Genomic DNA, 23565 nt, shown 5'->3' on the forward strand with positions numbered 1-23565 from the left:
TCTTATTGGATCCTGTTTATTTCTAATTGTCGCTTCAGACAGCTGACTAATGTATTTCACTCCAGGCCTTCTAAAATAATTGTATATGCCACCTTGAACCAAGTTCGCTTATATCATTGTGTCGCACAAAAAAAATGCAATTCATTTTCCAAGGTAAATTCTCCTTCAGATCAATTAACAAAAGCAACATAAGGGGGCAAGGAAATGTACTGAGGTGAATATTTTCCTTTCTTAATTCACATGAAATGAACACAAATATGTACTTCCTTTATGCAAACACTGATGTTCTGATTTAACAAAGTAATTAGTTTTTTCTTCATATAACAGTAATGGCTGTCCTTACCTAATGAGCTGCTCTCTATGCTCTTCCACTAAAGTGGGTGGGACAGTGGACACAACAACTTGCATGTCCAACGCGTTGACCACGGAAACCTGAAAGAGAGTAGGATGCAGGGAAAGAGAGAAATAACAGACCAAGTGGTAAAACAAGCATCAGAAAATAGAAATAATTTGACTAAGCCAGTGTGTCACATATTTCCTACTGTGAGTTTGGTCAACACATTCAAATGCTGCTGTCAAATCAAATGGGACCCTCTAATTGCCTGCTTGCATTGATTCCAATGCGGCAAACAGGCTTTAATTCTAATGCCGCATTTAAGTGCATAGGCAACAGCCACTGTGCTCTGAAGCCAAATCTCCCATGCGACTCCTGTGAAATTAGGTTTCCCCTTGAAAATTAACGAGCACCATGGTTACGCACTCGCTGCTCTCCCATATCCAGGCAATGTCCCAGACCCTCCTTCTGTCTCGTTAGAGGCTTGTTAGCGAGACATATTTCACTGAAACGAAAAATAATCCTTCCCACAGTCAGGAAAGATAAGCATTGAATTGGGAACAAAGCTGAGCCCAATCACAGCGTGTGAGTGGGGGAAATTATTGTGAAAAAGAAAGGCACCCAAAGATGAGAGACACCCATTTAGGCGAACAGACGCACAAACACACGTAATTTGTGCAAAGTTAATACACATGGCTGAAAGAAACAGACTAATTGGATCATCAGCCAGTGGCAGAGGCCACATGTTGTGTGTCCTGTACCTACTGTGAATAATTCAATAGTCTGGAACCAAAACATTTAGCACTGATCATTGTGTGGTAAACACACAAAAAAGTACCATCTAGGCTCATAATGAACAAACTAGCAGAGGTTTCAAAATGATTAAACCAAAAATAGTTTGTGGTGGTTCTTCATGACAGACATCTTCTGATAAACTGACATAATTATTAAGACAGAATTTCATGCCAACAATTCTGCTGCATAAAACCTTACTCTATAAAGCAAATCACATGTTTAAGTTGTGCTCCAGCCATTTTATATTGCATTTCCAGAAAGTAGAGGGACTTGAGTTTCTGTGCAGAAGATTCCCAGATATCCTGACTTTTACTAGTTTAGGTCAAGCTAAAAAAAAAACACTGGAGCCTACACCTCCCATATTGCAACTTTAAATGTCTTTCCTTAGACCCTACCTTCCAGGTCAAACTCCAAATGCACATTTTATAATGCAGACTTTTCTATAAAATTTTGGAGAGTAAGTCAAGATAATTGATTCCTCTCTCATATCTTTCCATTTAATATAAGGCTAACTCTTGGTTAGTTAGCTTATTACAAAGACTGGGAACAGATGTAAAAACACAGCATGGCTTCGTCCAATGCTAACAAGTCAAGCACATTTTGGTTCTCGCACGGATTAAACAGATGAGATGTAATGTGTTAATCATTGAGCTTTAGAGGTGCTGGTTGGTGGAATGTCAAATCTTTGGACGGAGCCAGGCTAGTTTCCAACTATTTCCAGTCTTAGTGCTAAGCTAAGCTAACCTGCTGCTGACCATAGCTTAATGTTCATTGTACAGTCATGAGTGTGAACTCTGCCAGATGTGAATAAGTGCGTTTCCAATTTTTTTTAACTTTTGTGTTAAAATATCCCAAAAGCCCAATCCAAGTTAAACTAAACTGCAGGTGACCAGTGTGGACACAGCCCAATGCCCGTGCAGTATATATATTGATCATCATACATACGCTATAAAAGGCACAATTCTGGATACTCACCACCACTTCAGCACTGCTGCTGAGACCTTTTCCATAGTCGTCTGTGGCAATAACTTCAAACCTGAAGTAGGACCTGCGCATATTTCGAAACATGATGGCCGACTTGATGACACCTGTGTATGTCTCGATGACGAAGCTGTCCTGCCCCTCTGGTGTGGGCGGAATGATCAGGCGGTATGCCATCTCACTGTAATTCCCAGTGTCCTTATCATTGGCCTGTATCACAAATGTAGCACACACATAGAAAGTTAGACAGGAAAAAAACTGTGTTATACTCAAAACAATAAGAAAAAGAAAAAACAATGTGTCACAGAAAGAAAAAGTACTGATTTGAGATTTCAATACAGTCTGAGCTGCAAACAGGCAATCTTTGCTTGAGCTCTTCATGGTATTATGGTGGCTGTTGGTTCCAGTCACATTGCACTTCTGTCCACTTCCCAATCAGTGATATTACAGGAGATATTTGGTCTATGACATCCGATGGTAAACACCTGCTGTGACATCAGTGGATCGGGTCGGATGAGCAATGTGCCTCAAAGTCTGAACACTGAAGGCGGAATTTTCTAGTCTGACCCCACCGTGACGCATCAATCTTCCAGGTATTTATCAAACAAATATTCTGCAGCCAGGTGACAAATCTAAACAAATTTTCTTATGACAAGCTGTCAACTTATTTTCTGAGTGTTGCCTTTAGTGCATTCCATGATTTTCACCATGGTGTTAAGAAATGTTATATAATAATAAGAAAACCATTGATGGATATCCATTATAGCATCGTGTTGAACTACAGCTGGCTTATTAACTACTAATTGATCACAGTAAACTCAAACAAGAGGTGAAAGAGTAGAGCTTAAAGTGATTCCCTCCTACTATTAGACATTGTTTTTTTTGATACATTGTTTCTCTGAAAATATAAATGATAGTTTTAAATTTGATAAATCTCTTAAAAATAGCATTTCTTAAATAAAAAAAAGACATTAAATCCACAAAAAACAGAGTCATTATCTGCATGAAGTCTGTCAAACCACACTGCGTCATTGTTGGCAAAACCACAAAATTTTCCCATCAACCTCTGAGGCACAGATTCTGACTTGCCACTGAGCTCACATACAGGCATCAATTCTCAGAGTGCTTGTCAGTAGTAAGCGAGACACTGATGAATAGGAGCAATCTCTTTTTTTTTCTCCAGCTATTTGAAGGGGGTGGGTGGGGGGTGGGCAAGGTCCCACTGCAAGAGCTGCATAAATCAACAGAGTGAGATATCCACAATGGGTGAAGACAAATTTACCAAATATTTGTACCATCGTCATGTATTTAGGGCAACCTTTTAGAAGTTGTTGTGGACACTGAGAGGAGACTGTCACATAGTGAGGTTTTTTTGCAAGCTGCCATAAGAGAATAGATTGTGAAAACATAAAGTTTTAGATGATTTACATTAAAAATGTAAACATTAAGGAAACTGCTTGTTGTTCAAAAATAGTTCTTCATTCTTTCTTAAAACACCAAAGAGCCAGAGAGGGCAATGAAAAAAAAAAAAGTGACCCATGAATCCAATTTCTTACTGATTTATTGGTCATGTAAGTGGCACCAGGAGCAGGGTGTTATTATGCAATCAAATCTTCTAAACAGCACACTTTTACCTTGTTAATGATATATTTTCCACTAAACTTTTTCATACTACTAAAACCTGTCTGGCACTGCAAAGTGCATTTGCTGATATACAAATGTCTGCCAGTTACTCCTTGTGACTGTTTGATGTGACTTTTTTTGAGTAAGTGTCAGAGTATGCCAAATGTTGATGGTATTTCTCCAGAGAAAGCGGCGCTCAGCCTTATTACTAATGAAGTCAAGTACAAACACTTCACACTAGCCATAAGCGCCAAAGTTTCCTAGGCCCAGGGGAAATTATAGATAGCACTTGAACCATAATTCTACATGTTCGTGTCTTTTCTGGAAAGGGATTCTGAGCTGGTCGAGGGGTTGAAGCCACTGTACATTGATAAGTTGATGATGATCTACTGTACATCTGAGCCTACTAAATATATTATTTTACATATCAAGAGGTCTTGGGCATATTTTCAAATCATCGTCATCATTCCTTATCTGAAAGCTCCGATGACTTCAATCCATGTGACAGGTTTCAGTTTGTACATAATTATTTTATACATTTTCTCTCACAGAGACAATCAGATTTTAAATTGTTGTAGGAAAAAACAATTACATATATTTTCAGTTAAAATAATTTCTTAGCAATTACATTTAATGGCATATATGCCAAAATATTCATTATTGTCGTCTGCATCCCACAAACCATTTGGGCATTATCAGCAAGTGTTTAAGTATTTGGATGATAATATTACCTTATTAGGTATCTTCTATAATGCCGGCATTTCTTAACATTAATTATTTGTCAATATATGTTAACCCCATGTTTGGAGTTGTCAAATGCAGTCAAGAATGATTCACATAGCTTAAATAAATCCTTGAGGAATGTTTCTGTCCTTTTGAGAGCTTTTTTTCTAAAGATAAAGGATAAACTAATTTCCTGACAAAAAAACAACCCCACACTTTTATTTGAGACCATCAATAAAATGAATACAATCCCCGTCTGCCTCTGCTATTCCCATCTTTTATTTAGAAAATGGGGATTTAAAGGTTGAGTGACAGCTCCCTCCTCTGTATTTTTTGATGATTCAGGCTGATTTTCACATCTGCTGGAAGGTCTTAAAACACTTTTTATGAACCTCCCTTTATGAACTTTGTACTCCTGCTTGCCTGCTTGATATTACGCCTTCTTCTTCTTTCCTCAACTATTCTCTAGACACCATTGGTGTCCATAATACTGTAAATAGTTCTAATTTTTCTGGCCAGGCCCCAGTTCAATTTAAGCAGTTACATGCTACAGTTCCTCCCAATTACATTTCCTTTCAACTTCTAAATAGTGTTCCATAATGCACTATAACTATGTTGTTGGTCCGTGCTGTGTTTCTTCAGCATTCTTATGCAGCGTAAAAGTCTTGAACCAAGCAAATTAGAGTTTGCTTAAATTGCCCCAAATGAAGAAACACAACCTTATACCTATTTATATATCTCCACTTGGACATAATTGTTCTTTCTAAAGTTAAGTGGATGACACTTAACTGAAAGTTTTCAGTTTCAGTTTTCAAGGTACAGGTTAGTTGTGTAACCAATTTCCTTCAGATAAATTGCAACAAAAAAGTCCTGATTATAGGCACTCAAATCAAAGGTAAAGCTTAGCCTTGGCCAGGCTACACTAATTCGTGTTCTGGGGTGAGAAAAAAGTGAAAAACACCCGTGTTTTGAAGGGTTTTTTGAAGTGGAAATTACCCTGTTGCAATGCTTTTTAAAAAATATTTTATACTTCAATAACAAAGAAGACACCCTGTTAGAACAAACTAGACACATAACCCCAGCAAATCCTGGAATCTTGACAAAATAAAAAATCTGCTGTCATGACACATTGTACATTCACACATAAATGCGTGACTCTTTGCAGCTATAGTGCTGGAATTTAAGGTAGGCATTGAGGACACCGGTACCGCAAGGATTTTGAACACAAACACAAGCCTGAGGACACGCCAACACACACCCACACTCACAGAAAATAGACATACAGTGTAGTATACAGGATGACAAAGTGAAACCTCCTTGGCAGAGCAGTCTGATAATCAGACAGGAATTCCAGCCATGCTTCTGTGAACATACTGGGATTACACCGTTCAACTCACTCTGATCCTACCTGCTCTTGGAGACAGCAGACAGTGTGGAGAACGAAATTGAGGTAAGAGATGTAGCGAGTGAAAGGGGGAGGAGATGAAACTGTGCTGATGTTTTCTTACCACTATCTTAAGCACAGAGCTGAAGATCTTGCTGTCCTCCGTCACGCCGCCTATGTAGAGCCTCCTGGAGAAGACGGGAGGGTGGTCATTCTCATCCTGCACCTCAATGAACACCTTGGCTGTGTTAGCTGCAAAAAGCAAATGGCAAGAGAATACAGCTAGTATATAGCATATTGTTAGGCATAACACCACTTAACTTCATGTGAAACAAAACACAAATACTCCAGTCTGTGTACTTCGATGTGAGACTATTCAAGCATTTGATAACACAGTTTTGCTGCATCCTCACAGAGTAGGAATTGGGACACACATGCCAAGAAAATTTATATCGTCACAGCCACTAGCTGTTGAATAAACACATCTCTGAAGTCAACTCAACTGGCGTTGATAAAATTATGCATAATTTAGCCTCAAAATTGTCATGTCAATATCATTTTTTCATGGCCATCAGCTAATATACAACTTCAAAAGACAGCTTGAACTCACTTCCCAGAATATTTTTAAAGTAAATCATCGCTGAAAACATCACAGTATTTCTTCAAATAAGATCCTGTGGCTGGCCATCGCCAATTTGTCCCACCCATTTGAATGTGTGGTTTTATTCATTTTGAAATTGAGGAATCAGATTCACCTAGCTTTTGAAATCTCACTAAAAATGTGAAAATATTAATGCTATTTGTTTAGTTTCGTTTTGACCGAAAGTGGACCCCAGTGAATTTAGTAAAACCCCTCGTCATTTAGAAGCAATCTTTAGCTCCAACTTTTTTTGTAGTGGATTTGTAATTGCATGCTGGAAAGAGAAACAAGCTCCCTTAGTCCTAACTCAAGCCTTTCTTATGAAACAGTGTTAGAAGCTATTTTGATGATGCATACAACTTTAAGTCAATAATGAGGAGGTTAATTTTGTTTTGAATACAGCAAATATTTTGAATCGAGAGAAACTGGGTCTGAAGTGTGTTGATGACTTCTCTCTCACCGCCCCCGATAAGTAGATCAGGAAAACAACTGAGCAAGTTTGAATTTTGTTTACCAACCAATTACTGAGAACATTCACACTTTGAGCGAAATATGGCTCTGTGAAATGATGATGAAATTTTGCCTTCTAAGCTATTATTTGAAAGTGAAATCTACCTCTGGTAGGTGAGGAGTTTGTTTCCGCATTTGTTTCCGCATTTTGCTCTATTTTGCATTTTGTATTTTATAGGGAATACTAATTTGAAGGGCAGCCAAAAATCAAGCACCAGAGGAGTAAGAGAAAACATTGTGGATAAAGGAGGCAGAGCATTTTTCTATTTTAATAATACATTGGCTAATTAAATGGTATTTTAGTGAGGCTTGTAAAATATAAACCCTGCCCCTTTATAGGGAAACCACACATATATTGAGTATAAAGATTTGGGCCCCCCCTAATCTGTCACAGTTACACCTATGCAGTGAAAAGCATAAATATGTACAGCATCCTTCCAACAATGCAGTTTAGGTAAAAAATATGCAGTGTCAAGGACCATTTTTCTTCTGGCGGCATACAAAAAATGCAAAGCCATGTGGCATTGGAGCTAAGGATGCACCAGGGGAATTGGACAAACAAAAACGCAGCACATCAAATTACAGGCACAGAGCTGGAGTGCGAGGCGCAGAGGGAGGACTCCAAGGGATGGAAAAGAGGTCTGAAGAGTTTCTCTGCCTTCTCTTCCCTTTGTAGAAAGTGGCTATATTCCATCCTCAGAGTATGAGTGTATGAAAACATAAATACAGCCCCCCCTAGCACACTCATAAAGATGGATGAAAGAAACCAGTCCATTAAGAGGAGGGACTGCTGCTAAGGCAGAGTGAGCTCGAGTGTGCTGAAGAGTTCATTATCATTTAGAAAATGTGTTTAATTAAATCTAGTCATACTCTGGATTATTAAATGTGTGCATGTCCATATAAATGTCAGAGAATGCAGGCATGAGTGCATATTGGCCTTGTGCGTACATATACTGGGTACTAGTCTTAACAGGGCTAAGAGAAATCTATCTGACAAAATAGTCCAGTAATGCTCTGATAATTTAAACTCAATACAGAGAAAAAAGAGTCATGGAGTCCTGATCTGCGGTACAGTAATATAAGTGAGAAAGAAACGGTGTCTCAACACTCTGCCAAGAGAGGATGTTAGCCTGCAGATGCCAGGGGAGTTCAACCCCCTGTGAGGGAGAGATAGTCCTCTTCTTCACATCAATCAGACAAGTAATGTGAGTGTGTTTGTGTGTGTGCCTGCATATTGTGTACTTATAATAGCCGTTATTGTTATGTGACAGACAGATGGTGCTAGAAGGAGAGAGGCAGGTAGAGTAGGCCATTGATTATTCAGCTCAAATGGATCGAGAGTGAGGTATGAACCCAACATGTTGTTAGCATTTCACATAACTTCAGGTCAGTCAACTGTCCACAAACAAGCCTCATGATATTCCAGCTGAAGCACGGCCAAAAAAGAGCGTTGTCTGAAGGGCTCAGTATGCAGACCATCAAACAGCGTCTTAAACTCCTTTCTGACTGTGTCTGCAGCCGACAATTAATGCCTGCTTTATAAAGCAATTGGCCAGGTATGATACAAACTTGTACGAACTTGTCTCTCCTGCTCTCTTCAAGTACTTCCATCACTTTTTTTCTGGCTGTACAACCGAGTGCAACATCATAAATGGCTTTGAGGGGAGAACATATGCGCCATTATCCCCCATTGTGCCCGGACTACAAAGACACGCCAAAGACACTGAAGTCTTGGACAGAGATCGGAGAAGCAGTGGGACGCGGCCAGGAAGAGGCTGTGATAGCAGGCTTTTAGCTTCGCCTTTGGATGTGGTCATTGTCGGCCGGCGCGTTGTACGATCTAGTTTGTTTCAAGCACACCGAGGCCTTGAGAATGGGAACACAAAGGGGTAGCACTAACTGATCATTTAAATGATTAATGTTTTGTCACCCACCCTTGTTTTGGGGGAGTTCTTACTTAATCAAAACAAATGGGCTATTTCTGATCGTTAGACCTATGTGAGGTATTTGGAAAGGTCTTTAGTGATTTATGATATGCTGCTTTTTAAGCAGAAAATGATATAGAGATAGAGAAAAATCATATTCCACAAACAAAAACAAAAAGAACTGCTGGTACTGCAGCATAGTTATTCAAATAATATGACAATTCATCTTTGTCTGAATGTATGAAAATGCCATATTGGTCAAACATAGAGTCAGACAAACAAGCAGACTGAAGTGTGAAACTGAAGAACCAATTACAGGCTGCAGTAAACCTGTCAACAAGTATACAAATGGATCAGTGCAGTGAAGAAAAGCAACAGTGCATAAAGCATAAAATTGTAGCTATACACACTGTGGCACAATGTTTCCCTGGTTTTGATCCAAATCTGCAGCCTAATAGTGTAGGCAGTAGACATATATTTAACGTGTAGTTAAGTAGCAGAATTCAGCATGTAATAATCCACAAATATGTACAAACATAATGCAAGTAAAAATTAAAATAAATATAAGGGTTAAAATAGGCTGCAATATATTTTTTAAAACTGTATACAACCATAATCTGTCACAGTGAAGGATTATTATGAATAAATATAAATAAAGCATCTGGAATAATATGAAACAGAATTTAATCCCTTATTTCCTACAACACGACTCAACCTCCACATTCACCCATTCATTGGATGCTATTTCTTACTTTTAGAAGGCACACGCAGGTTGGACATGACAACCAGCATAGAGTCTGCCTGGACCCGGAGGACATAGCTGGTCACATTTTCATAATCCAAAGGTTTAGCTGTGGAGATGACGCCGGTCCTGTTGTTTACCCGAAAATGACCTAGAAACAAACAAAGACAGAGCACATGAGGTGAGTAGTAATAAGTCAAAGCTAGGAGATAAGTAACATAATGGATGAACTAACTAGTTACTGGACAAACAGTAGGGTTCTGATCAGAGCTATATGGCTCGGCTTTGTTTGCATTCTTGGCACAACACATCTCTGGGTCAATATTGTTTAAACGTGACTGTGCATGTATTACAACTGAATGCATTTATACTCCCTCCCAGGCTCTTTAATCTTGGTCCTTCAGTGTAGAGCTCAATAAAGCCTTTTTAGCACCCTTCACACAAAGAACCTGCAACAATGTTGAGTTCAATTATCCAGATGCTAACGCAGTTGCACATCTCTACACATGTGCTATAGAAATACTCAAAATTAGAGTTTGCAGTGGCAGCTCTGAATAAAACAAGCAATTGTTGGATAATACAGAAATCATAAAAAAACTTCAGGAAATCTCCTGAATGCTGCCTCAACGTCGGTTTTAAAACAAATGTTTAGTGTGAGCATAGACAAAAAAAGAATCCCAGAAATGCTTCTGACTGATTTTTCCCTCTACTGGTATGGGTAGACCCTTCCTCCACATTGGCTATGTAAAAAGATAATGCTTCAAAATAAAGAAGGCTTTTGATTTTCCTGATAACATAACTGCAATGGGTCAGGAGGTAGAATTAGAGCATTCTTGTTAGGTCTCAAGCCTGCGATTTCCAGGAGTATCTAAGAAACTGTCAAGTGACTCTTGCTCATGTGTCCACATTAAACAGTCCACTACAGGAGCACTTGAGGTGCGTGGTGAGAAGGGGTTACTGACTGACAGCTTCCTACTGCACTCTTTGCTCTCTCTAGCTCAGGGCTACGTCTCCTACAAAAGTAGGATAGTAGGAGACACCTGAGCTCACCTCACACCTGTCTCGTGTTCTCTCTCTCTCCCAGGGTGTAATTATGCTCTTCAGACTTCACTTCAGTGTGAAAGCAGTCAACAGTGGTAAGTACATCAAAACATTCTACTACAGACAAAGACAGGACAAACCCTATGGCTTTGACGTGCATCTTGCAATTTACAAAATAATCAAGGAGCTTTTCAGGAGTATTTTAAATTCTGCACCTTTTGATGTTAGTAAAAGCACATATTATGTTGCAGTTTTATTGTAATTAAATATATAAAATATAGTTTGCGGACAAGTTGACGTACACAATAAATGTGTTTGCTTTCTGTAGAAAAACAAATAAAAACAGGAACAAGAGGGCTTAGTCTCACAAACCCAAAGCCTGCTAGATAATTTGAGTGACTGTGTGCGTATGTTAACATCATTTTGTATTGTAAGAATAGGCAAAAAATTGACTTCATGGTATTTGATCTGTAGCACATACTGTACCTAGTTCATTTCCTGCCACAATGGAGTAGAAGATGGTTTGATTGACAGCAGCAGCTAGAATAGTTCCCACCGATGTGCCAAGTGGAGCCAGCTCACTAACCAGAGGAAACCTGGAAAAACATAGAACACAAATAATATAGCAGTCATAAATTAAAATGCATATTTCACAGATACAGTATAAAAATGGTTAACATGAATACAAAGGTTGTCGTAGAAGCTACAGTATATCTATGTACAGTATAAAAAACAATACAATGTTTGGATTCCCACTCAGTGTATGAAAATGATTCAGTACATTACTGTGATTGTTGAACTTTTGTGTAAAATTAATTTACCATCTTTATTAACAATTTTTAATATCTTGAGAGAACTATTTCACAAAAGCATATATTTTTTCCTCATAGTGTATTTAGTGTATTCAATTATGAATATATGTATTTATTAGCAAAGATATTTATTTTTCCAGCTTATTCACCTCTTAAGAATTCACTGTTTGAATGAAAGACTATTGTGTATTTTTTTCAAATCTGCCTGATAAACATTTATAAAATAAAACTTTGTAACATCTTAATATAAGTGTTCCAATGATTTTGTTGTTTCTTTCAGTTGTTTTACCGTTCACTTTAACTTCACTCAGGTCTCCCGATAACAATACACCACATTCTTTTTTCCTATTTGGTAAATGAATAAGTAAACGATTTTTCTCTAAGGGAGCACAATGTAGTTTGGGAAAAAAAATACGTCTCATAAATAAATAATTTCCAGCTGCTTGGGCTGATGGCAAATCTTCCCACATTTTCAATAATAACTACATAGTGAGGAGGATAAGAACATTCTAAAGGCGAATGCTGGCTTTGTGTCTGAGTGTGGCGGTAAGGAGAGAGCTGAGCTATGAAGCAAATCTCTCGTTTTTTAACAAAGCCTTTGCCTCGACTCTCAACTATGGTCAAGAGCTTTGGGTAGTGACCGCAAGAATGAGATTGAAGATTAAAGCAGCTGAGATGAGGTTTCTCTGCTGGGTGGCTGGTCTCACTCTACTTGATAATGCGAGTAGTTCAGCAGTTCAAGTAAACCTTTGTAGAAGCTGCTGCTCCTTTGTGTTGAGGGGAACCAGCAGAGCTTGTTTGAGCTCTTAGTGAGGATGCCCCCTGACAACTTTCTTACGGGCAGTTTATGGAAACAACCCACTGGGAGGAGACACCATGACAGACCCTGCATATTATGGAAGAATTTGATCTTTCAGCTTTTCCGGAGAAGGGTGGGGATTTTACCAGGAGGGAGCGGGAGGAAGTTGTAGGTGTAAAGCATGTTTGGGCTGCTCTGCTTATCCAATTGTGGCTTAAACCCTGACTATGACAGGCTGCTTAAACGTGGAATTGAAAGAAAAATATTGATTGAAAAATGTGGATTTTTGATATGATACATTTTTTAAATGCTTGTATATATTTATTAATTCATCAGCTATTTTGAATATGAGGTTCTTTGAGCAAGTTTGAGCAAATATCTTTCTAACTTCCACATAGACTATTTTTAAATCAAACAAAGAACTAATAGATAATACTTAATAAAGCACAAATTCTTTTGTGAAACAAATTTATTTTCACTGACAAGTAAGACATTTTAACAGCTAATGACTATGCTTGACTGTTAGGCGTACAAGTGGGTAATCATCTCCAGCAGATATGATTGTCACCACTCTCCACAGGAATAACTGCTGCCATAAATGGCAGGGAACACTGTCTTGGCGGTGTGTCAGCACGGGCTGATTTAAGCTGATAATGTCATCTCACCGTGCCATCACTCTTGTGATACCGTGACTGCTCTCTCTCTTATACTCTCGTCTATGATATGAGGTGTGTATGCGTTGTGCATGGTGGTACGGTGTCTTTTGCAGTTTTTATTTAAAGTTTGACTATTATTCACAGAAGTAGTAAGAAATCTGTGACAACGTCATGGAAGTAATATTCATAGCATAATCTGTGACAGTCAGATTCTATTATACAGTCATTGTCAGTTTTATGGAGTATTTTTGGGAGAAGACGCCATCTTGGAAGTTCGTGTTATACACATAGAACGGAGGCGATTAGATGCCTCCAGTCCATGTTTATACATGTTTTAACATACTGTAACAAGTTATTCAATGCTTTCACTTCTCTAGTCTCTTCTCGAGCCATTGTGCTGCAGTGAACCTAACTTAACGTGCTCACAAAGCATTTCACGAAACATACAGTGGCGTATTTGACGTGTGAATAATGTGTTAGCATGTGATAGCATTAAATTACTTCTGATCAATTTCCCTCTAGGTGTTCTGTTGGCCTGTAACCGAATAATTGCTGTCTCTGTGGCATACAGGAACAATAAGCCGCACCATGCTCCGCAGTGATGGAACAAATTTATTAATATGGCCTTACCATAAGTAAATTAACCGTACAGGATGGTATAGGCCGACAGAAATGCAGAGGCACACACGAACAACTCTCTTGCTGCTTAGCGGTTGAAGCTAATACAAGTGTGTGTTTATGATGCAGGTTTTTGAGCACAGATTCAAGTAATGTGTGGCTATTCAAGAACCTGCTGTATTGGCCACTGCTCTACAGGGTTTGGATGTTACTTTAAGAAGTTGATTGCAATACAATATATAGAAATATCAGGGTGGATGATGTGAACAATGAGGAATCATTTTATTGGATTACTTGTCTATAGTTGGTGAATGTATGAAACAAATATGCAAAAAAAAAAGCTTTTTCAACCGTGTTGTTACTATTCCCCATACTTAAATTATGTCCACCATTAAATGTGAAAGCGTGTGTCAACCACATGTGTAACATGTCTGAAGCCTGAAGCAGGGTTTTCTGCTCAACCCATTCCTGGCAGTTATTGCAGCCAGAAAAACAAATTTGGACCTCAGTGTGGAGCCTGAGTGAAGCTGAGGTAACAAAATGGCCCAAAACACTTATTTTTGAGCCTTGCTGTGTTATAAATAGCCACTTTCAAAATCACCACCAGATATGTCACATCACAAATAAATTGTGACATTAAGTCACAGAAACCCCAATTGCATCTAACAAATCGGCCTCATGTTAAAACATATTGTGATCCAACATGTCTCTTTTTTTTGTGAGATTTGGTGTTACGACTGCTCCCAGCCCAATTCGCAAAACTCTTTTAACTGCAGAAACGTAAATTGCTCTTTTCAATCTTATTAACACCACCTGTTCTGGAGGAGGTTTGCATTCATGAGATTCATGAGATCATGAGATCATTAGCATACTCAATGCCTCCAAATTGCTATATAAGGTGAATGGAGCAGAACAAGTCAGCCATTCACAGGAGTGTCACACAATAAAGAACTTAACACCTTCAGCAGAGGAAACATAGCATGTGTAGTGAATAGATTGACATGAAGTTTGATGCTTCTGTTGCTCTCTAAAGGAAAGCAGTCCATGATGAAAAGAAGTCAAGGAGATGTGACAATCACAGAGAGAGATGACAGAATATTATACAATAGGGAGTGTCACACTGTCAGGTGCAAAATAGGATGTTCCCCTTGACAGGCTCACACACCTGAGGTAGAAGTTGGCCTGAGATCGTTTTCCTAGCAGCTACTGACTGCTGTTGCCATGCCAAAATATGCCAATAAAATCATTGAATCTATAAGCAAAGGACAAGCACATCACAAGGATATGGCTAATGGGGTGTTCATTTCACATTAGCTTTTATTTAATTTATTTACTTTTATTTGAGATGATTCCGTAACACATTTAAACTCTAAATCCCTCCAGATTAAGGTGTTATAAATCAAATCAGTTATTTTTTCCCCTTTGTGGAGAAAGATAGACTGTATTGACTACTGCTGCTGTTGCTGACTTGTACGACAGGTCTGGACCACTTTTCACTTTTGTCATTCCTAAAAGAATATTCGATACCAGAAAACTGCTGAAATTGGTTGTTGGAATGTTACAAAAGCTCACGTACCTGCCTCTTAGGAACAAATCTGTTAGGACAAGTAGTTCTTGCATCAGGCCCTATAACTTTCTACAAAGATTCTGGTCCTTTTTTCTAAAATATTTTGAAATGTAACATTTTCTTGGAGCAATCAGCTTTGGTGGTTGCAGCTTTGGTAAAACTCCAATTTATAGGTTTGTTTTCTTATTGTTCTTTGAGTGAGTGGGGTATGGACTTCTGTGTGAAGCTAGCACTGGGCTGCATGATGTGACTGCAAGGAAAGAGGCAGAGCTGACATGTTATTACTTCCTTCCAAAGCAGCTCTGCCTGAGGGTTGTAAGCTGCTGAGAAATGCCAAGGGAGGTGTAAAGGTGTATGAAGTTTGCAGATGAGTATAAAGGTGCATTCTGATGTACACGAAAAAGATGACAGAAAGGTTAGATACAGTAGATACTGATAGGTAGATAGACGAATAGAAGAGCAGACTAAAGGAAAAATAGACAGATATGTATGTGTACAGTAGGCACGTAAAATGTCATAGAGGAGCAACGATCTAAACAGCTACTTGAGCACTAGCACTCCAATATATAATAATAATAATTAAATGGAGGGCATTATGAGCTGGCAGATATATTGAGAAATGAAGATACCGGAGAAGGTAAATAAGTGGTGGGTGAAATCAAAGAGTCAATTATGCATAAAGCAATACCATGTACTAATGAGCGAGGCCAAAGCCACTTTTCATTCCTTTCATATTCAGATGAGGAGAGAGAGAGAGAGAGAGGGGGAGAGAGAGAGAGAGGGGGAGAGAGAGAGAGGCAGAGAGAGGGGAAGATGCTGGCATGTCTACAGGCAGCAGCAGAGAGTCCTGGTGTCAACATGAGAGGGTGAATGACATGCCATTGAGAAGCGTAGGCGGCACACAGGTGTCAGCCAGCACTCTGCCCCAGGGCCAATGGCTGAGTGATGCTTACTAGACAAGGCAGAGGCGTAGAAACCTTGTCTTGCGCCACAGGGGCCTCTGTTACTGTGTCGACTCTCTTTTCTACCTTGCCTTCCCTTTCTATGCATGGCTTGCACCGCAGAGTGAACAGGAGACGATGGACACGCTGGGAGATACAAAGAGTGACCTCGCTTTTTGCAATTCTCCGCTTAAGTCAGTGTCTTCATCTGGTGAATGTGTGGATGCAGTGCTGAATTTATCATCAGAAACATTGTGCGGATGTGGATGCCCATAAATATGCACACTTCTGCCTGTTTACTGATGGTTGTATTGCATGGCACATTTCGTTCAACAATTAGGACTGAGCCTAATTCAATGACTGTAAAGGGGGTGTTACATACATATCATTCACCCATTCACACACTGATGACAGGCTACCATGCAAGGTGCCACCATCAGACTCTAACTAACATTCATCATCCAGTCCACACCGATGGCAAGCCTTCGGGAGCAACTTTTGGGTTAAGTGTCTTGCCCAAGGACACACACTGGTGTTAACCCTCTGATTGGAGAACTACCTTGCTCTCCACTACGCCACAGCCGCCCCACACTTTATGTCACACTGGTGTTAACTTGTTTGTTCCTGCCTGGAAGCATACTGGGGGAGTGACAAACAGACTCCTCTGACTTGAAACAAAGTACACATAGGGAATACATTTCAACTTCTCCTGAAAAATAAGAAGACAAAAATGAAAAAACATTGCTGAGTCCAGAACTCATGTTCTCTATAAAAATCACATTTCTAAGTGATTTTGACAGCAAAGGCAAAGTCAGCTTAGTCACACAGCATGATTTACATAGTAACAGCCTTTTAACCTGAATCTTATTATGGGTTTTCAAAATCCATTAGCGTATCTAACCTAAAAAATTACTCCTTACTTTAGTATTGCATATAATCAAAACATCCCAGTTCCAGATGTTGGAAACTGTATAGTATTGTAACAATCTAAACCAGCAACTGTAAATACATATATCATATGTATAATTTCAAAAATGCATAACTGCTCTTTGAGAAAATTAGAAATATTGGTATCATACTTTGCAACTGAGTCCTTAAAATATTTAGGTGTTAAATGTCAATTGTTGCCCAATGCATTTTCTTTTTTCCCAACATTGCAGTCCATTAAAATCCAAGTTCAAGCTGAGATAAAGAGTTCACCATCACTCATTTAATGTAATATTATCCTAGTGTTCTAGCTGTGGTTCTTTATTGACTGAAGAGTGAACTTTAAAGATTATAGGTTATGTTTGGCAAGAGGAGAGAGGGAGAAAGGTAAACGGGAAACAGAGCTAAAAAGAGCTATTACAATATTCTGAAACCACTCAAGATATTTGAAAGGTTTTGTGAAAATAGTGCAGGGTCAAACAGCCAGCAATTTCATTTGTCAATCCTCAAACTAGAATTTACAATACACTACTGCCATTGTGGATAAAAAAACACCCAACTATGAAGGCAACATCCCCAATGGCACAGCGGGATAAAGGCTACTGCATCATTGTTGCCTGTCAGAAAGTACAAATGTAATTGCATTAATACTTCATAAAGGAAGCATGGGCACTCATCCTCCACAAGAGCTCTGTGCTGCAAACAAAAATACCCAACTGTTATTGAATACAAAAATAAAGTCCTACTGCATTGTGGCGCGTTGTATGGAAAGCTCTTTATATGATGCATGTGTTTGTTTTGAGCATGTACATCATCAGAGTACAGGGCATGGGAAGGGTACACAGAAAAGAAGACAGAAAAGTAAGATACAGTAGACACAGATAGGTAGAATACTGCATCGTACTACTTACTTTCCTTGGATAAAATCCTTGATAGTAAACCATTTTTCACTAACTAATATCGCTGCTCTTCTTTTTTATTGTTGAATTAGCTTTGTGCTTATTGTACCTTAGCATTTATTGTGGATCCCGTCTCTAAAGTTTGGACTGAGCGAGCTAACAAAATATATATGTTGCAGTAGCTACAAACTCTGTCGCAGTACAAGGAATCATTTGATTTAGTGTTGATAACCAAAATATTGCTTTCCCTATCATTGCCATGTCCTGTCCAGTGACATCAATGTAGGTTTAATGTTAGATATGTGATGTTTAGCTTCTAAAAAAAATAATTGCAAGCTGATTGCCTATTTAAAACATATTATAAAATTAGCAGTAGAATAGTAAAAGTCATTATCCTCATTGTCAGGCTCTAATGATCACACTGCCGTCTATGTCGTTAATAATCTATTTCACAAATTAATTTTGACAGGAAAACTATGTCTGCATATCTAAAGCATTATAGTTATTTCAGAAACTATTGTATCATTTTTTTCTTTCATATATCATTTTAAATTGGCAATGTTAGAGCATTCATAATCGTTGAGACACAAATACAAGGCAATGGCCCTGTTAAAAAACAGGGGGCAAAATTTTAAATCATTCTGCATCAAATGCTAATCTAAAAATGTAATTTCTGTTATGCTTTATGTCTATTTGTATTCGTCCTTCGAGCTCCCTAGCATTGAACAGCTTATGCTAAGTATGAAAGCCCTGCAGCTTTCAAACACAACGTTATCCTTAGCTACTTCAATTCAAAACTAATATTACACGTTTTATCTATGCCAATCGAGGCTTCCTCAAATTCTTAAAATTGTGTACAAATGAACAATTCATCACCTCCTCCAGCACATGCTCTCTCAGTTGTAAACCAAATTCAACACCGGCAGATATTAGCACATAATGTTTATGAGCTACTGACTCACTTGCTAAGAGGATTTTGCAAAAAAAAAAAATGCTCTGGTTCTCACAAACATCTCAGAAATCCAACACCTCTGACATGAAGTATTGCAAGTCTTCACATTAAACCAGCCTGTTCTATAAAACAAGAAAAAAATGTTTACAACCCTTCGTCTGATCATGTTCCTCCCTGAGCTATTCCTCTGATCACTTATCTTGCCACACCAGACCCACAGTTTCTTTTGTATTCACACTGAGCCATTTTTCTGAGTTCCATGAGAAATAAAAGGGGCTTCAATCAAAACTATCTTCCGGAGGGCAGAACAGGAAACATAAGCAAAGCTGGAGAAACAACATTAACTGTGCAGCCAGTTGTACCACCCTATGCCGGCTTTGCAATGTCTGCCCACATGACATCACTTCATATATCACCCAATGGGTCATTTAGTACACAAGAGGAGAGCTAGCCGTAAAATGTCTGGACGCTGGTGAATGAATGTGTTGTCCAAACTGGCCCAGTCATTAACTAGCAAAATGCATTGCAAATATCAGTAACCGATATTGTGTGTTGGACTGGCTACCAAAAATGACAGAAATCCTTTTTTAATGTTTCCAGAAACTGCCGAGTCACATGTCTCTTTTGCAATGTTGATATATTATGGCAGAGATGGGAAAGACTCCAATTTTAACAATTTGTGAGCAATCATGTCTTCAAGATTACAGAGCAAATCTTGTTACTTTATTCAAATGCTATGCATTAACAACATAACACCAAATCCATAACATTTTGGTTTACTTACATTTAGCGTTGGGCTCTTTGACTTCTAAATTATTCGGTGCCAACTCAGATTGGGGGGAGCTCTCACAAAAATTTGCGTCTCTGTCGTTATTATGACTGGTATGTCGGGAATGACGATAATTCCAATATGATATGGATGTGGCATTATGTGAATGGGTTGAGTTGTGCTTCCACATACCGTTTCATTTTATCTCACTTGGTCATTAGATGATGTCCATAGTCATTTACAAAACAGATCAAAACTTGTCATAACTTTAAGTTAATGTTATCTTCTTCCTTTTGTAAAGTAACTTCCCTCATCCCCTCTTTTGTGTTCAGTGTCCAGCCAGACAGGTATAAATGGTCCCCTTTTGTCTCTCAGTGTGTTAATTACTCATGCCTGTCGCTAAATTTGTGATTTGGATCTCAGCTCATACAAGCGAGAGAGAGTTGCATTAGTCCTCATATTTCCTCTGTTGTATTGCTTTCATCCCCTTTTTTTTGTTTAAGTTATGAAAAATAACTTGCATCTCACAAAAATGAAGCCCCAGTAAGAGACAGATTTAAGAGGAGTACTTCTATTTGTACCAAAGCTTACAAAACATCTCATGCAGTACAACTTCACCATCACTCTCAGTAATATCAGATAATGTAGCTGTTGATCCTTCTAGCTGGAAATAGCTCAGACCAAATCCAAACAACATAATTATTCAGCAGCATGCACTGGATTAGACAGTTTGCATCCAAACATACTGTTTATTGTTTCTGATAATTATCTGGAAAGTTTGCCTTTAATAATAGGTCATACTGCATTTTTTTCCTGGCATTCAGCACCGACCTTTAGCTGACATGTGGGATGTGTGCTATGAGTGTGACTTGACAGCTGTTAGACAGAAAAGTGATGCTTGCCTACTTAGCAGAGACAAGTGAAAGGTCAGTGCGCTCCTGAGGCTTAGAGGTTCCAGACTTGGGGCAGCAGAATCAAACCTGCGGCTTAAAATCAATCATGCCCTTCAGAAGTATGAGAGCGCTCAACACCGTATAGCTGTGATTCAGATGAGGAAGGATGGAATGATAGATGGATGGATGAATAGAAAGAAATAGAGAGGGCTGAGGTTGCTTTTTTAATATATGTTTGCAGTGAGACATGACGACAATGTGTGGGAGAGCACACTGTAGGGTTTACAGCTAACCCTTTAAATGCCTGGTAATAAGCATAGATGTGTAGGCTGTGAGCACCTCCATCACTTGTGTTCACGTCTGGCAAGACAACAGTTGCAAGAAGGCAGCCAATAAAGGAGCTGTATGATATGAAAGCATGTCATCTGCCTAATTATGTGAGAATTGTAGCCTTGTCTGAATTAGATGTATGGATTTGTTTTCTCTCAAAATGATAAATGATATTTTTCTCCACGTCAGGAAGAGATGATGGAGAGTCAAGTTTTTTATTTATTTTATATTCTCTTAAATGAGAAGCAGTTTTTTTTTAAATTTAATTTGGCAATTTATTGCTTTTTGATAACTGGCCAATTGTTGTGGAGTCCAGTGTGCCTGGTATTTCAAGCTACATGACATTTCTACTTAAAGTACTTCAGGTTCAGCCATTTGTGAGGCAGACCGCTGAGAACATTAAATCAATGGTCACACTGTTGTCATAAACTTTACACTGGCAGTCTCCATGGTCTGTAAACATCAAGAAAGTGCAGGAAATAGACGTGCCGTATAATATTCCACAGTTTGAGCTATTACTACTGACATTCACATTAACAGCCAGAGTAACAAGGGCTAATGGAGAAATAGGAAAGAAAATGATACTTCAAGGCTGAGAAAAATTGTCTCTCTATTACATACAAAGTGCACCTTTAAGAGTGAAGGCTGCAACCAAGAAATTATATTTATGTGCTTGCAGATGTATGTATGGAACAGCAAACAACATGCCTACACAGTGATCTTAGCATAATGTCACTAATTGAGTAATTAGTGGGGTGGCAAGCATATAGCGATGTTGTTGATTGTAGTAATACTCAATGTTGACACTGTTTACTATGCAGTTTAACTTGAGCATCGCTAAATAATGGGCTTTGGTGCTCTTCTCAGATCTGACAGACTGCATGATAATGTGACAGGTATAGCATAACATCTGCTGTCTGGGACTACAGTGAACTAAATAATGGTGTCATTTCACTCCCAAAAGACCAACTTTTGAATTTTTTTATGGAGGTAACATACATACACCTATATCTTATGATACATTATTTAATGTATACTATATATAAAGATATTACAAAAAACCCAGATGTACTGTTAATATATCAATATGGACATTTACTTCATTACAGTTGCCCAGGAGCAGAGAATTGTTTGGGCCAAAATAGGTTAATCTACAGCAAAACCCCAATCAAGTGAGGACTTTATATAAAGAAATGCACTCATCCAAGTGTGAGCACAGGCACACTGAATCACACAGAGATAAATTCACCCCCTTGTTGAGGAGAAAAATGAAGGGCTACTGACTTTACAGTGAAGAGAGAAGAAAGGGGAAGACAAAGTGAGAAAGAAAGTGACAGAGAGAGATATAAGCTGAGAGGAGGCTTGAGGGGAGGGGCGGAGGAGGAGGAGGAGAGTAAAATGACATACTCAGGAGCGGTGAGGCAAAAGTCTCATGTGATTTAGAGTAGATTTAGAAGGGGAAGTGCTGCGGGGGAAATAAGCAGCACAGAAAACTGCCCAGACCACAGGTTTGTAACATCGGGCCAGAAAAGTGGCCTCAGTACAAGAGAAGGACATTCACATAGTGGGCCCATGTTAGATAGCAGCTTACCCCTCCTCATCTCCAGCCACACACACTGGGAAACATAAATATTCATTCCCTTCCCATGTGCCCAGTGCTAAAGACTTCCCCAAAGGGTTGTGTCTGTGAGTACCATATAAATGAGCCATTCACAGTGGTTTAATCATACCCCCCCCACACATTTCTGGAGGTTGTAGGGCTGCATGGTTAATCCTATTTGATTCATACATCTATGTAGCCTCATTCATGACCACAGTCCTGACTCCATTGTCACTCAAAGGGACATTTTCACTTGAAAATCAAGAATACATATTTTTATGACTATCTGTATTGTTGTTTCTCAATCTAGATTGTTTTGGTGTAAGTTGCCAATTTTGGATATATCGGACGTAGAGATGTCTGATTTCTGTCCAATATAATAGGACTATATTGCACTCGGCTTTTGGCTTGCAGTTCAAAAGAAAATCCTACATTGAAAATGTTTCCTGTACAAACAATTCTTGAAAGAAAATATTTCCCACATGTAAAAGGCTCAAAACAAAGTCTATGAATTATCTTGAGTAACAAGGTCATTGGAAAGAGACATTGCTGTTGAGTTTTTCAAATTAATTTTGGAAGGCACTCTCTAAAACTGATATTCCCAAAACTACGCAACTCTCATCAAAACAATCTAGATTGATAAACAACACCTCAGGCAAGCATAAAAATATGTATTTTTGAATTTGTGGTGAACTGTACCTTTCATTTCTCCCTTTTAGCATTAAATAATGACATCACTAAATCTGCACAGGCAAGACAAGGTCCATTTATTTGAAGTATCTTACAACAAGCAAAGTTGTTAAGACACAAATACTTTAAGACAAGATATAAAAAACACAAGGCAATAGAAAAGATAATAGAAAAAGACACGTTTTGCAAAATGAAATATATATTGATGAAAAATAAACTAAAAATAAATAAGTCAAATCAAATCAAACAGTAGAATAAAAATGACAGTTCAGTGTAAGAAATTAATAAATCATACCAAGTTTAACATCCTAATAAGTCCTAATTTAAAAGAATTTAGAGTTGCAGCAAATCTCCAAGTTTGTTCCAGATATGTGATGTGGTGCATTAAAACTGAATGCTGCTTTTCGGTGTTTA

At 38.5% G+C, this 23565-nt stretch overlaps 1 protein-coding gene across 1 annotated transcript in view; it reads right to left on the reverse strand.

Moving 5' to 3' along the window:
* LOC129092135 (protocadherin-15-like) overlaps nucleotides 1-23565 on the reverse strand; it is a 130135-nt gene that overhangs the window by 20449 nt on the left and 86121 nt on the right. The window contains exons 23-27 of the mRNA XM_054599942.1: nucleotides 11185-11294; nucleotides 9668-9808; nucleotides 5965-6092; nucleotides 2105-2320; nucleotides 344-432 (exon numbers count right to left, since the gene is read on the reverse strand). Of these exons, the coding sequence (XP_054455917.1) occupies nucleotides 344-432; nucleotides 2105-2320; nucleotides 5965-6092; nucleotides 9668-9808; nucleotides 11185-11294 (684 nt within the window). The remainder of the gene's footprint in view (nucleotides 1-343; nucleotides 433-2104; nucleotides 2321-5964; nucleotides 6093-9667; nucleotides 9809-11184; nucleotides 11295-23565) is intronic.

This window comes from Anoplopoma fimbria, chromosome 6 (assembly GCF_027596085.1).
Source record: "Anoplopoma fimbria isolate UVic2021 breed Golden Eagle Sablefish chromosome 6, Afim_UVic_2022, whole genome shotgun sequence".
Taxonomy (NCBI): domain Eukaryota; kingdom Metazoa; phylum Chordata; class Actinopteri; order Perciformes; family Anoplopomatidae; genus Anoplopoma; species Anoplopoma fimbria.